This window comes from Ciconia boyciana, chromosome 33 (genome assembly GCF_034638445.1).
Source record: "Ciconia boyciana chromosome 33, ASM3463844v1, whole genome shotgun sequence".
Lineage (NCBI taxonomy): Eukaryota > Metazoa > Chordata > Aves > Ciconiiformes > Ciconiidae > Ciconia > Ciconia boyciana.
Window position 1 is genome coordinate 448,365 of NC_132966.1, and position 14,273 is coordinate 462,637.

The 14,273-nt window shown below is 68.1% G+C and overlaps 1 protein-coding gene across 5 annotated transcripts; it reads right to left on the reverse strand.

Annotated features, from left to right (window-relative positions):
• Positions 1 to 1,177: 1,177 nt before the first annotated feature.
• SLC8A2 (solute carrier family 8 member A2) lies at positions 1,178 to 12,215 on the reverse strand. Of its 5 annotated transcripts, none has more exons than XM_072848832.1 (7): positions 10,465 to 12,215; positions 7,141 to 7,244; positions 7,035 to 7,052; positions 5,899 to 6,023; positions 5,677 to 5,776; positions 3,235 to 3,510; positions 1,178 to 1,554 (listed from the first exon to the last, which is right to left on the reverse strand). In XM_072848832.1, exons 1-7 carry the CDS (start codon positions 12,213 to 12,215, stop codon positions 1,178 to 1,180), a joined length of 2,751 nt encoding a protein of 916 aa, XP_072704933.1. The 5 variants fall into 5 exon arrangements, with proteins under 5 accessions (XP_072704933.1, XP_072704936.1, XP_072704937.1 ...); XM_072848835.1 differs by having other exon boundaries at positions 5,899 to 6,020; positions 10,465 to 12,125; XM_072848836.1 differs by lacking the exon at positions 7,035 to 7,052 and having other exon boundaries at positions 10,465 to 12,125.
• Between the last annotated feature and the right edge of the window lie 2,058 nt (positions 12,216 to 14,273).

The window sequence follows — 14,273 nt, forward strand, 5'->3', positions numbered from 1 at the left end:
CCCCAAGAGGACATGAGGACCCTGTGGGGACAGGGAGATGCCAGGAGGACCTCAAGGGGACATGGGGATGTCAGGAAGACTCCAAGGGGACATGGAGATGCCAGGAGGACCTCAAGGGGACATGAGGACCCTCATGGACATGGAGATGCCAGGAGGACCTCAAGGGGACATGAGGACCCTCTGGGGCATGGAGATGCCAGGAGGACACCAAGGGGATATGGAGATGCCAGGAGGACCTCAAGGGGACATGGGACCCTCTGGACATGGAGATGCCGGGAGGACCTGAAGGGGACATGAGGACCCTCTGGGGCATGGAGATGCCAGGAGGACCTCAAGGGGACATGGAGATGCCAGGAGGACCTCAAGGGGACATGGAGACCCTCTGGACATGGAGATGCCAGGAAGACCTCAAGGGGACATGGGACCCTCTGGACATGGAGATGCCGGGAGGACCTGAAGGGGACATGAGGACCCCTCTGGGGCATGGAGATGCCAGGAGGACACCAAGGGGACATGGAGATGCCAGGAGGACCTCAAGGGGATATGGGACCCTCTGGGGCATGGAGATGCCAGGAGGACCTCAAGGGGACATCGGGACTCTGTGGGACATGGAGATGCCAGGAAGACCTCAAGGGGACATGAGGACCCTCAGGGACATGGAGATGCCAGGAGGACCTCAAGGGGACATGAGGACCCTCTGGGGCATGGAGATGCCAGGAGGACACCAAGGGGACATGGAGATGCCAGGAGGACCTCAAGGGGACATGGGACCCTCTGGACATGGAGATGCCAGGAGGACCTCAAGGGGACATGGAGACCCTGTGGGGACATGGAGATGCCAGGAGGACCTCAAGGGGACATGGGACCCTCTGGACATGGAGATGCCGGGAGGACCTCAAGGGGACATGAGGACCCTCTGGGGCATGGAGATGCCAGGAGGACCCCAAGGGGACATGGAGATGCCAGGAGGACCCCAAGGGGACATGGAGACCCTGTGGGGACATGGAGATGCCAGGAGGACGCCAAGGGGACATGGGCACGTGCACCCCAAGGGGATCTGGTGACACCGGACGGACCCTGCGGGGATGCAGCCCCCCCGGGGAGGACCCGACCCCTTCCCCCCTCGCCGTGGGGTGACGCCGGGCGGTCCCCGTCCCCGCCAGCCCCCGTCCCCCGCTCAGAAGCCCTTGATGTGGCAGTAGGCTTCCAGGCTGGCGAAGAGGATGTAGAGGAGCCAGAGGCCGAGGAAGAGGCCGGCGGTGAGGAGTTTGGGGGTGCGGGGCCCCCCCAGCTCGCCCCCGATGTGGGGCCGGCGGCGGTACATGAGGACGCTGATGCAGACGAAGGCGAAGATGGTGAAGAGGGTGACGGAGAAGGCCAAGGTCCCCGTCTGCACCTCGAAGTCCCGGCCCTGCGCCGCCCAGTAAATGGCGGCCACCGACCAGGCGACGCCGAGCCCCAGGAAGACGTTGACGGCGTTGGAGCCCGTCACGTTGCCGATGGAGGCGTCCGCGCACTGGTCCTGCAGCGCGGCCACCTTGCTGGCGAAGGTGTCTGCGGGGAGGCGGGGTGGGCGCGGGGACACGGGGACACAGCGTGGGCGTGGGGACGTGGGCATGGGGACGTGATGGGGACATGGGGACATGGCACGGGCATGGGGACATGGGGACACGGTGGGCATGGGGACGTGATGGGGACATGGCATGGGGACGTAGGGACACAGGGTGGGCATGGGGAGATGATGGGGACATGGGGACACAGTGGGCATGGGGACGTGGGGACGTGGCATGGGCATGGGGACATGGGGACATGATGTGGGCATGGGGACATGGGGACACGGTGGGCATGGGGACGTGATGGGGACATGGCATGGGGACGTAGGGACACAGGGTGGGCATGGGGAGATCATGGGGACATGGGGACATGGCATGGGGACATGGGGACACAGGGTGGGCATGGGGACATGGGGACATGATGTGGGCATGGGGACATGGGGACACGGTGGGCATGGGAACGTGGGCATGGGGACATGGGGACATGATGTGGGCATAGAGGCATGATGGGGACATGGCATGGGGACATGGGGACACGGTGGGCATGGGGACATGGTGGGGACATGGGGACATGGCATGGGGACATGGGGACACGGTGGGCATGGGGACATGGCATGGGCATGGGGACATGGGGACACAGTGGACATGGGGACGTGGGCATGGGGACACAGGGTGGGCGAGGGGACGCAGGGACATGGTGAAATGGGGACACGGCATGGGGACATGGGGTGGACATGAGGACATGGGGATGGGGACATGGGGCCATGGGGACACGAGGATGCAGACACAAGGACATGGCCCGGACGCAGGGACACGGGGACACAGGGACATGGGGCCATGGGGGCACGGGGACAGGGACACAGCGTGGGCACGGGGACAGAGTCACGCAGGGACAAGGGACAGGGGCAGAAGGAGGTGGCATGGGCATGGGCGCGGGGGGCCTGTGCCCTGTCACCGGGTCCCTCCTCGGGCACCCGCAGCCCCATCCCCGCTGCCGGCACCTCGTCACCCCTCGCCCCGTCACCCCGTCACCTCATCACCCCGTCACCTCATCACCCCGTCACCCCCTCGCCCTGTCACCCCTCGCCCTGTCACCCCTCTCCCCGTCACCCTGTCACCCTGTCACCCCCTCGCCTTGTCATCCCGTCACCCTGTCACCCCATCACCCCGTCACCCTGTCACCCCCTCACCCTGTCACCCCTCACCCCGTCACCCTGTCACCCCTCACCCTGTCACCCCTCGCCCCGTCACCCTGTCACACCCCCGCCCTGTCACCCCTCGCCCTGTCACCCCATCACCCTGTCACCCCTTGCCCTGTCACCCTCGCCCGTCACCCCCTCGCCCTGTCACCCTGTCACCCCCTCGCCTTGTCACCCCGTCACCCTGTCACCCCCTCACCCTGTCACCCCTCGCCCCGTCACCCTGTCACCCCATCACCCTGTCACCCCCTCACCCTGTCACCCCTCGCCCCGTCACCCCTCGCCCCGTCACCCCCTCGCCCTGTCACCCTGTCACCCCCTCGCCTTGTCACCCCGTCACCCTGTCACCCCATCACCCCGTCACCCTGTCACCCCCTCACCCTGTCACACCCCCGCCCTGTCACCCCATCACCCTGTCACCCCATCACCCTGTCACCCCTCGCCCCGTCCCCGCTCCCCTCTCCCCCTCCCCTCTCCCGCACCGGGGATGGAGGTGCCGAGAGCCACGAAGACGACGGCGTTGACGGAGTCCTTGAGGCCGACGGTGCAGCCGAAGTGGGCGGCCAGGTCGCCGATGAGGGCGGTGAGGACGCCGATGAGGAGGATGGAGACGCCGAAGCAGGCCCAGCCGTTGCAGTACTCGGTGGGGGGCACGCAGGCGAAGAGAACCTTCCAGAAGACCGTCAGGAAGTGCATGACGTAGTCGAAGCAGGAGGGCAGCCGCTCCTCCCGCCCGTCCTCCTCCTCCTCCTCCTCGCCTGCCGAGGAAGGTCGCCGTCAGCCCGACGGGGACGTGGCCCCGGAGCTGCCTGGCCATGGGGTGCCTGGTCCTGGGGTGGTGGCCCCAGGGGGATGGCCCCAGGGTGGTGGCCCCAGGATGGTGGTCCCAGGGCAGTGGCCACAGGGGGATGGCCCCAGGATGGTGGTCCCAGGGTGGTGGCCTCAAGGTGAATGGTCCCAGGGTGGTGGCCCCAGGGTGGTGGCCACAGGGTGCATGGTCTCAGGGTGGTGGTCCCAGGGTGGTGGCCACAGGGGGATGGCCCCAGGGTGGTGGCCCCAGGATGGTGGCCTCAAGGTGAATGGTCCCAGGGTGGTGGCCCCAGGGTGGTGGCCACAGGATGCATGGTCTCAGGGTGGTGGTCCCAGGGTGGTGGCCACAGGGGGATGTCCCCAGCGTGGTGGCCCCAGGATGGTGGTCCCAGGGCAGTGGCCACAGGGGGATGGCCCCAGGGTGGTGGCCCCAGGATGGTGGCCTCAAGGTGAATGGTCCCAGGGTGGTGGCCCCAGGGCGGTGGCCACAGGGTGCATGGTCTCAGGGTGGTGGTCCCAGGGTGGTGGCCACAGGGGGATGTCCCCAGGGTGGTGGCCCCAGGATGGTGGTCCCAGGGTGGTGGCCTCAAGGTGAATGGTCCCAGGGTGGTGGCCCCAGGGTGGTGGCCACAGGATGCATGGTCCCAGGGTGGTGGCCACAGGGGGATGTCCCCAGGGTGGTGGCCCCAGGATGGTGGTCCCAGGGCAGTGGCCACAGGGGGATGTCCCCAGGGTGGTGGCCCCAGGATGGTGGCCTCAAGGTGAATGGTCCCAGGGTGGTGGCCCCAGGGTGGTGGCCACAGGGTGCATGGTCTCAGGGTGGTGGTCCCAGGGTGGTGGCCCCAGGGGGATGTCCCCAGGGTGGTGGCCCCAGGATGGTGGTCCCAGGGCAGTGGCCACAGGGGGATGGCCCCAGGGTGGTGGCCCCAGGATGGTGGCCTCAAGGTGAATGGTCTCAGGGTGGTGGCCCCAGGGTGGTGGCCACAGGGGGATGGCCCCAGGGTGGTGGCCCCAGGATGGTGGTCCCAGGGTGGTGGCCTCAAGGTGAATGGTCCCAGGGTGGTGGCCCCAGGGTGGTGGCCACAGGATGCATGGTCCCAGGGTGGTGGCCCCAGGGTGGTGGCCACAGGGGGATGTCCCCAGGGTGGTGGCCCCAGGATGGTGGTCCCAGGGCAGTGGCCACAGGGGGATGTCCCCAGGGTGGTGGCCCCAGGATGGTGGCCTCAAGGTGAATGGTCCCAGGGTGGTGGCCCCAGGGTGGTGGCCACAGGGTGCATGGTCTCAGGGTGGTGGTCCCAGGGTGGTGGCCCCAGGGGGATGTCCCCAGGGTGGTGGCCCCAGGATGGTGGTCCCAGGGCAGTGGCCACAGGGGGATGGCCCCAGGGTGGTGGCCCCAGGATGGTGGCCTCAAGGTGAATGGTCTCAGGGTGGTGGCCCCAGGGTGGTGGCCACAGGGGGATGGCCCCAGGGTGGTGGCCCCAGGATGGTGGTCCCAGGGTGGTGGCCTCAAGGTGAATGGTCCCAGGGTGGTGGCCCCAGGGTGGTGGCCACAGGGTGCATGGTCTCAGGGTGGTGGTCCCAGGGTGGTGGCCACAGGGGGATGGCCCCAGGGTGGTGGCCCCAGGATGGTGGTCCCAGGGTGGTGGCCTCAAGGTGAATGGTCCCAGGGTGGTGGCCACAGGGTGCGTGGTCCCAGGGTGGTGGCCCCAGGTGCTTGTCCCCAGGGTGGTGGCCCCAGGGTGGTGTCCCACAGGTGCATGATCTCAGGGTGGTGGCCACAAGGTGAATGGCCCCAAGGTAGTTGCCCCAGGGTGGTGGCCCCGAGGTGATGTCCCCAGGGTGTTGGCCCCAGGGTGGTGTCCCTGGGGTACATGGCCCTAGAGTGCTTGTCCCCAGCGTGCACGACCCCAGGGACGTGTGTCCCCAAGTGTGGGCAACCCCCGAGCCGGCCATCCCCAGGGGGCACGGCCGTAGGGTTGCCTGTCCCCAGAGCCACGTCCCCATGGCTGGAGCATCCCCGTGGCCATTTGTCCCCAGGGCTGGATGTCCCCACGGCAGCGTGCCGGGGCTGGTCGAGGCCGGGGGACCCTGGGGACGGAGGGCGGGGGTCCCACCTGCGCTGACGGTGATGGCTTCCAGGAACTGCTCCCGCCAGGAGTGTGTCCCGATCACCATGGCCAGGTTGGTCTTCTTGATGAGCTTGTCCACCGTGTTCTGCGGGGAGCGGGGGGTGAGGACGTGCCAGGTCCCCTCCCCATGTCCCCTGGCCCTCCCCACGTCCCTCCAGCCCCCATTCCCATCCCCCCCCCACCCCGTCCCCTGTCCCCATTTGTCACCTTGAAGTCATAGGACTCCTCGATGATGACCTCCAGCTTGCAGTTCTCCCCCAGGACGGGTTTGCCCATCTCGGCGATGCGCCGAGCCTCCTCCTCCTCCGCGGAGAGCTTCCGGTCACCGTCTGCTGCGGGGACACGGCGTGGGGACGCGGCGTGGGGACACGGCGTGCGGGCGTGGCACGGGCATGGGGACATGGCATGGGGACACAAGATGGGGTGTGGGGACATGGCATGGGCACGGGGACGTGGCATGGGGACACGATGTAGGGCGTGGGGACACGGCATGGTCATGGGGACGTGGCATGGGGACACGGCACGGTGGGGATATGGCATGGGGACACGATGTAGGGCGTGGGGACATGGCACGGTCATGGGGACATGGCACAGGCATGGGGACGTGGCATGGGGACACGATGTAGAGTGTGGGGACATGGCACAGGCATGGGGACGTGGCATGGGGACATGGCACGGTGGGGATATGGCATGGGGACACGATGTAGGGCGTGGGGACATGGCATGGTCATGGGGACGTGGCATGGGGACATGATGTAGAGTGTGGGGACATGGCACAGGCATGGGGACGTGGCATGGGGACATGGCACGGTGGGGATATGGCATGGGGACACGATGTAGGGCGTGGGGACATGGCATGGTCATGGGGACATGGCACAGGCATGGGGACGTGGCATGGGGACACGATGTAGGGCATGGGGACACAGCGCGGTCATGGGGACGTGGCATGGGGACACGGCACAGGCATGGGGACGTGGCACGGGGACACAAGATGGGGTGTGGGGACATGGCGCGGTCATGGGGACGCGGCATGGGGACACAGCGTGGGGTCACAGTATGTGGCACGTGGCGCAGGGATGTGGCACAGGGACAGCAGGATCCGGCCTCCCGCCAGCACCTGCCCGAGGAGGAGGAGGAGGATGAGGAGGACGAGGATGATGAGGATGATGAGGACGAGGACAAGGACGAGGATGAGGATGACGAGGATGATAACGAGGACGAGGATGAGGATGACGAGGATGATAACGAGGACGAGGATGACGAGGATGAGGATGACGAGGACGAGGATGACGAGGACGAGGACGAGGATGACGAGGAGGAGGAGGGGAGATGAAGGCTCCTACCTTGGGTGAGCAGGAGGGCTGCGGAGAGGGGAGAGGGAGGGGGTGAGAGGCTGCGGGGGCTCAGCCCCCCGAGAGCCCCGGCGGCCCCGCCCGGCCCCGCCCGTACCCGAGATGCCGCGTTTGAGCCAGCGCGGCTGCCCCAGCTCGATGAAGAAGTTGTCCTTCTTCTCGTACTCCTCGTCGTCCACGATCTTCACCTGCAGCGTCTTCCTGGGGACGGGGGGACGCGGCGCTGGCACCGGCACCGGCACCGGCACCGGCACCGGCACGCCCGGGGGGTGCAGGAGGTGGCCACGTGGGCCGCGTCCGTCCCCTTTCGGCCCCGTGGCACCCGTGCGCCGGGGCTGGTCAGCGCGGGCGCAGGGTGTCCCCAGCGCGGGGTGGCAGTGCCCAGCCAGAGCCCTCTCTGTCCATCCGTCCATCCGTCCGTCCGTCCATCTGTCCAACCACCCATCTGTCCAACCATCCACCCGTCCGTCTGTCCACCCATCTGTCCATCCATCCATACATCTGTCCATCTGTCCATCCATCCGTCTCTCCACCCATCCACCCATCTGTCCGTCCATCCACCCATCCATCTACCTATACATCCCTCCATCCATCTGTCCGTCCATCCATCCCTCCCTCCATCCATCCACCTGTGCATCCATCCCTCCATCCGTCTGTCCGTCCACCTCTCCATCCATCCATCCATCTGTCCATCTGTCCATCCATCCATCCACCTATGCATCCATCCCTCCATCCATCTCTCCGTCCATCTGTCCATCCCTCCATCCCTCCATCCATCCATCCATCCATCTACCTATGCATCCATCCCTCCATCCGTCTGTCTGTCCACCTCTCCATCCATCCATCCGTCCATCTGTCCATCCATCCATCCATCCATCTCTCCGTCAATCCGTCCATCCCTCCGTCCATCCATCCACCTGTGCATCCATCCCTCCATCCGTCTGTCCGTCCACCTCTCCATCCCTCCATCCATCCATCTGTCCATCTGTCCATCCATCCATCCACCTCTCCATCCATCCATCCATCCCTCCATCCCTCCCTCCCTCCATCCATCCATCTGTCCATCTCTCCATCCCTCCATCCCTCCATCCATCCATCCATCCATCTCTCCGTCCATCTGTCCATCCCTCCGTCCCTCCATCTGTCCATCCATCCATCTACCTATGCATCCATCCCTCCATCCATCTGTCCGTCCATCTCTCCATCCCTCCATCCATCCATCCATCCCTCCATCCCTCCCTCCATCCATCCATCCATCTGTCCATCTGTCCATCCATCCATCCATCCATCCACCCACCTCTCCATCCATCCATCCATCCCTCCATCACTCCCTCCATCCATCCATCCATCCATCTCTCCGTCCATCCGTCCATCCCTCCGTCCATCCATCCACCTGTGCATCCATCCCTCCATCCGTCCGTCCGTCCCTCCCTCCCTCCCTCCGTCCCCCCCGCCCCGCCCGGTGCCCCCGTGGGTCCCCGTGCCCGCGCTCCCCGTGCCCCCGCTGCGCCGCCGCCGCCTCTTCACGGGCTTCGACTTGGGCCGCGGCCCTGACGGGGGGGGACCCCGCGAGGCCACGGGGGCGACCCCCGCTCGCCTCGTCAGGCCTTAACGAGCGCCGGGAGCGGGGCGGGGGGCGCGGGGGGACCCCGGGGTGACGGGGGGTGACGGGGGGCAGCGGGGGCAAGGGGCGGGCGTGCAAGGGGTGCGTGCGAGGGGTGGGTGCGAGGGGCGGGCGTGCAAGGGGTGGGTGTGCAAGGGGTGGGTGTGCGAGGGGTGAGCGTGCAAGGGGTGGGTGCGAGGGGTGGGTGTGCAAGGGGTGGGTGTGCAAGGGGTGGGCGTGCGAGGGGTGGGTGTGCAAGGGGTGGGCGTGCAAGGGGTGGGTGCGAGGGGTGGGTGCGAGGGGTGGGTGTGCGAGGGGTGGGTGTGCGAGGGTGGGTGCGAGGTGGGTGTGCAAGGGGTGGGTGTGCGAGGGGTGAGCGCGCGAGGGGCGGGCGTGCAAGGGGTGCGTGCGAGGGTGGGTGCGAGGGGCGGGCGTGCAAGGGGTGGGTGTGCGAGGTGGGTGCAAGGGGTGGGTGCGAGGGGTGGGTGTGCAAGGGGCGGGTGTGCAAGGGGTGGGTGCGAGGGGTGGGTGCGAGGGGTGGGTGTGCAAGGGGCGGGTGTGCAAGGGGTGGGTGCGAGGGGTGGGTGCGAGGGGTGGGTGCGAGGGGTGGGTGTGCGAGGGTGGGTGCGAGGGGTGGGTGCGAGGGGTGGGTGTGCGAGGGGTGGGTGTGCGAGGGGTGGCGTGCAAGGGGTGGGCGTGCAAGGGGTGGGTGTGCGAGGGGTGGGCGTGCAAGGGGTGGGAATGCAAGGGGTGGGTGCGAGGGGTGGGTGTGCAAGGGGTGGGCATGCAAGGGGTGCGTGCGAGGGGTGGGTGCGAGGGGCGGGCGTGCAAGGGGTGGGTGTGCAAGGGGTGGGTGCAAGGAGTGAGCGTGCAAGGGGTGCAAGGGGTGGGCGTGCAAGGGGTGGGGGGCAAGGGGTGGGTGCAAGGAGTGAGCGTGCAAGGGGTGCAAGGGGTGGGCGTGCAAGGGGTGGGTGTGCAAGGGGTGGGTGCAAGGAGTGAGCGTGCAAGGGGTGCAAGGGGTGGGCGTGCAAGGGGTGGGTGCAAGGAGTGAGCGTGCAAGGGGTGCAAGGGGTGGGGGGCAAGGGGTGGGTGTGCGAGGGGTGGGCGTGCGAGGGGTGGGCACCCGAGGGTTGCGCATCCACGCCAGGGGGCCGTGGGGTCCCCAGGGTGACGTGGGGCAGCTCCCGGCCCCGGGGTCCCCCCGTGTGTCCCCTCTGTGTCCCCTCTGTGTCCCCCCGTGTCCCCCTGTGTGTCCTCTGTGTGTCCCCTCTGTGTCCCCTCTGTGTCCCCTCTGTGTCCCCCTCTGTGTCCCCCTCTGTGTCCCCCCGTGTCTCCCCTCTGTGTCCCCTCTGTGTCCCCTCTGTGTCCCCCATGTCCCCCTCTGTGTCCCCCCGTGTCCCCCGTGTGTCCCCTCCGTGTCCCCCGTGTGTCCCCTCTGTGTCCCCTGTGTGTCCCCCGTGTCCCCCTCTGTGTCCCCCGTGTGTCCCCTCTGTGTCCCCTCTGTGTCCCCTCCGTGTCCCCCCATGTCCCCCTGTGTGTCCCCTCCGTGTCCCCTCTGTGTCCCCCCCGTGTCCCCCTGTATGTCCTCTGTGTGTCCCCTCTGTGTCCCCTCTGTGTCCTCCCCGTGTCCCCCTCTGTGTCCCCCGTGTCTCCCCTCTGTGTCCCCTCTGTGTCCCCTCTGTGTCCCCTCCGTGTCCCCTCTGTGTCCCCCGTGTCCCCCCGCGTCCCCTCCGTGTCCCCCCGTGTCCCCCCGTGTCCGCCTGTATCCCATCCGTCCCCCCGCGTCCCCCCGTGCCCCCCGCGGTGCCGGTGTCTCACGCGGTCTCGTCGTTCCTGAACTCCAGCTCCCCGCAGGCGTCCTCGTAGTGGACGCCGCCGCCGCGGGCCGTCCCCTCCACGGTGCGGTAGGGCAGGAGGACGGTGCCGCGGGCGCCGGAGCTGCGGACCACCTTCACCTCCACCGTCCCCTGGCACTCGCTGACGTGCAGCAGCCGATCCTGGAAGGTGAAGATGCCGGCGTGGTCGTCGTCCAAGATGGTGACGGTGGCCACCAAAGGAGCCACCAACCGTCCCTTGGGGTGCTCGGCCGAATCGGCTTCGAACATCCCCTCGGCGTCGCCCACCCGGAGGTTGAGGAGGCGGACGAAGAAGTGCTCGTCCTCCTCGAAGATGTCGTCGTCGATGATGCCGATCTTCAGCTCCTTCTGGGTCTCCCCCGGCTTGAAGATCAGCGTCCCCTCGCTGTACTCGTAGTCGGAGCCCGCCTTGGCCGAGCCGTCCTCCGTCTTGTAGTCCACGTAGAAGGTGTGGTTGGCTTCGGCGCCGTGTTGGCAAGCCACCGAGAGCGTCACCGAGCCGCAGTTCTCCAGGCAGTGGTACAGGCAAGGCTCGAAGAAGATGCGGCTGCAGGTCTCCTCCTCGGCGTCCGAGGGCACCTCCAGGAGGGTGGAAGACCTCTTGGAGAACTCGGCCACGTGCTTCTTGAGGATGTTGCCGGCGCCGGTCATCATGCGGGTGGCCTGGATGCGGTAGAAAGCCCGGCTCTTCTGCTGGTGGAGCAGGGCGTAGTAGTTGGCCATCTCCACCAGCTGCTCCAGCTCCTTCTCGGGATGCTTCTGCTTGAGGTCCTTCAAGATCTGGATGACTTCCCGGCGGCTCTCGTCCAGCTCCTTCTCCTCCGGCGTGGGAGCGGGCAGGGCGGGCGACGCGGTGACGCCGGTGCCTTCGGCCTCGCGGCGTTCGGGGACCGGGAAGCCGCCGTCCATCTCGATGCCCTTGGGGAGCTCGCCCTCCGTGCCGATGATGATGCCGCTGCGGGGGTCGGCGCGGTAGCGCTTGTAGACGTACTTGTAGAAGAGGAGCCGCTTGTCGGCGGCCCAGGCGAAGACCACGCAGACGGGGAAGAAGATGAGGGTGAGGAGGGCTTCCCAGACCTGCACCACCCCGGGGGAGATGACGGCCAGGATCAGGTAGAGCCAGATGTAGGCGAAGATGCTCCAGGAGGCCGTGACGAAGAAGACCCTCAAGTGCTTGATCTTGCGGCTCTCGCCGCTGGGGATGACGTAGACGCAGACGGCGATGACCACGAACATGTTGAAGGCCGCGCTGCCCACGATGGTGCCGGGTCCCAGCTCGCCCGCTTGGAAGTTGTGACCGCAGACCTCGATGACGGAGAGGAGGATCTCGGGGGCCGAGGAGCCCAGCGCCATCAGGGTGAGGTTGGAGACCGTCTCGTTCCAGATGCGGACGGTGCCGATGCTGGTCTCCCCGTTGGCCTTGGTGATGGTGATCTCCTTCTCCTTGGAGGTGATGACCTCGATGGACGCCATGAAGCGGTCGGCGATGATGGAGACGCCCAGGAACATGTACATCATGGCCACGAAGTAGACGATGGCGCGGGCCGCCTTGTCGCCGAAGGAGGGGTTGTCGGGCTGCCAGACGGGCAGCAGGACGCCGGGCTGGCAGCGGTTGGAGCCCTGGCACGTCCCGTTGGCCTCGGCCGCCGGCTCGGGGGCGCAGGGCTCGGCCAGCAGCAGCGCGGCCACCAGCGCCGCCCACCGCGCCGCCATCCCGCCGGTCCCACCTGCGGGCGAGAGCGGGCTCAGCGCCGGGCCGGGGAACCCTCGTTAGAGGCGGGGGGGCGGGGGGGGGCTCGTTAGCACCGGCGAGGTGGGAAACGCCGTCGATCCCCCTCTGCCGCCTCGGCCCCGGCTCTGCACCAAAGCACCTCTGGGGCCTGCGGCTGCGGGGCGATGCTCGGCTGTGGGGCTGGGGATGGAGCCGTGGGGCTGGGGACCACGGCCGGGGGGCGATGCTCAGCCGTGGGGCTGGGGACCACGGTGGTGGGGTGATTCTCAGCCATGGGGCTGGGATGGAGCCGTGGGGCTGGGGACCACGTCCGTGGGGCGATGCTCAGCCATGGGACTGGGATGGAGCCATGGGGCTGGGGACCACGTCCGGGGGGCGATGCTCAGCCGTGGGGCTGGGGACCACGTCCGTGGGGCGATGCTCAGCCATGGGACTGGGATGGAGCCATGGGGCTGGGGACCACGTCCGGGAGGCGATGCTCAGCCGTGGGGCTGGGGACCACGGTGGTGGGGTGATTCTCAGCCGTGGGGCTGGGATGGAGCCATGGGGCTGGGGACCACGTCCGGGAGGCGATGCTCAGCCGTGGGGCTGGGGACCACGGTGGTGGGGTGATTCTCAGCCGTGGGGCTGGGATGGAGCCATGGGGCTGGGGACCACGGCGGTGGGGTGATTCTCAGCTGTGGGGCTGGGATGGAGCCGTGGGGCTGGGGACCACGTCCGTGGGGCGATGCTCAGCCATGGGACTGGGATGGAGCCATGGGGCTGGGGACCACATCTGGGGGGTGATGCTCAGCCGTGGGGCTGGGGACCACAGCGGTGGGGCAATGCTCAGCCGTGGGGCTGAGGACCACGTCCGTGGGGCGATGCTCAGCCGTGGGGCTGGGGACCACGTCCGTGGGGCGATGCTCAGCCGTGGGACTGGGATGGAGCCATGGGGCTGGGGACCACGTCCATGGGGCGATGCTCAGCCGTGGGGCTGGGGCCGGCCGCGCCCCGGCAGAGCGGGCGAGGGCCGGTGGCCGCCCGCGGCACCGGGGGCTCGTGGGGTGCGTGGGCGCTGCCAGGCTCCACCCTGGCAACCGCGTTGTTCCCATGGCAACAGAGGATGGGAACGGCTATAAAAAGGGTGATGGAGCGGGAACGGGGACCCCGAAACCGCCCGGGAGGGGCTCGGGCCCGGCCCCGCCACCCCCGCGGTGCCTCCCGCCAGCCCCACGGCGCCGCTGCCCTCCCCCCCACGGGGCAACTGCGGCCGCGGGGACGTGAGCCCGGCCGGGGCGGTGGAGGCGGCCGGGCCCCACGGCTCGGCGGGGAGCGGGGGCGGCAGGGAGCCGGCGCGGGTCCCCCAGTGGCCACCGACCCCTTGCGTGGGGCCGTGGGGCACCAGCTTGCCCTGGGCCAGCACCCGCCGCCGGTGCTGGGTGGGTGCAGCCGTGCAGCAGCAGAGCTGGGCCAGGCCCGGTGCGCTGCCCCGCTGCCCTGCCCCACTGCATGGCCCCACTGCACCAGCCCCATTGCACCAGACCCGTTTCAGCGCCCCACTGCATGGCCCCGTTGCACCAGTCCCATTGCACTGCCCCATTGCACAGCCCCATCACATGGCCCCATTGCAGAGCCCCATTGCACCGCCCCACTGCACGGCCCCATTGCACCAGCCCCATTGCACTTCCCCATCACACGGCCCCGTTGCACCGGCCCCATTGCACTGCCTCATTGCATGGCCCCACTGCACTGCCCCATTGCACTGGTCCCACTGCACGGCTCCATCGCGCAGCCCCATCGCACGGCCCCATTTCATGGCCCCACTGCACTGCCCCACTGCATGGCCCCATCGCACGGCCCCATCGCACGAGCCCCATTGCACTGCCCCATTTCATGGCCCCACTGCATGGCCCCATCGCACGGCCCCATTGCACCAGCCCCATCGCACCACCCTGTTGCGTCACCCCACTGCATCACCCCACTGAATCACCCCACTGCCCCTGCCCCTGCCCCAGTCCCTCTGCACCGGTCCCACTGTAGCCCCAGGACAGGTCCCG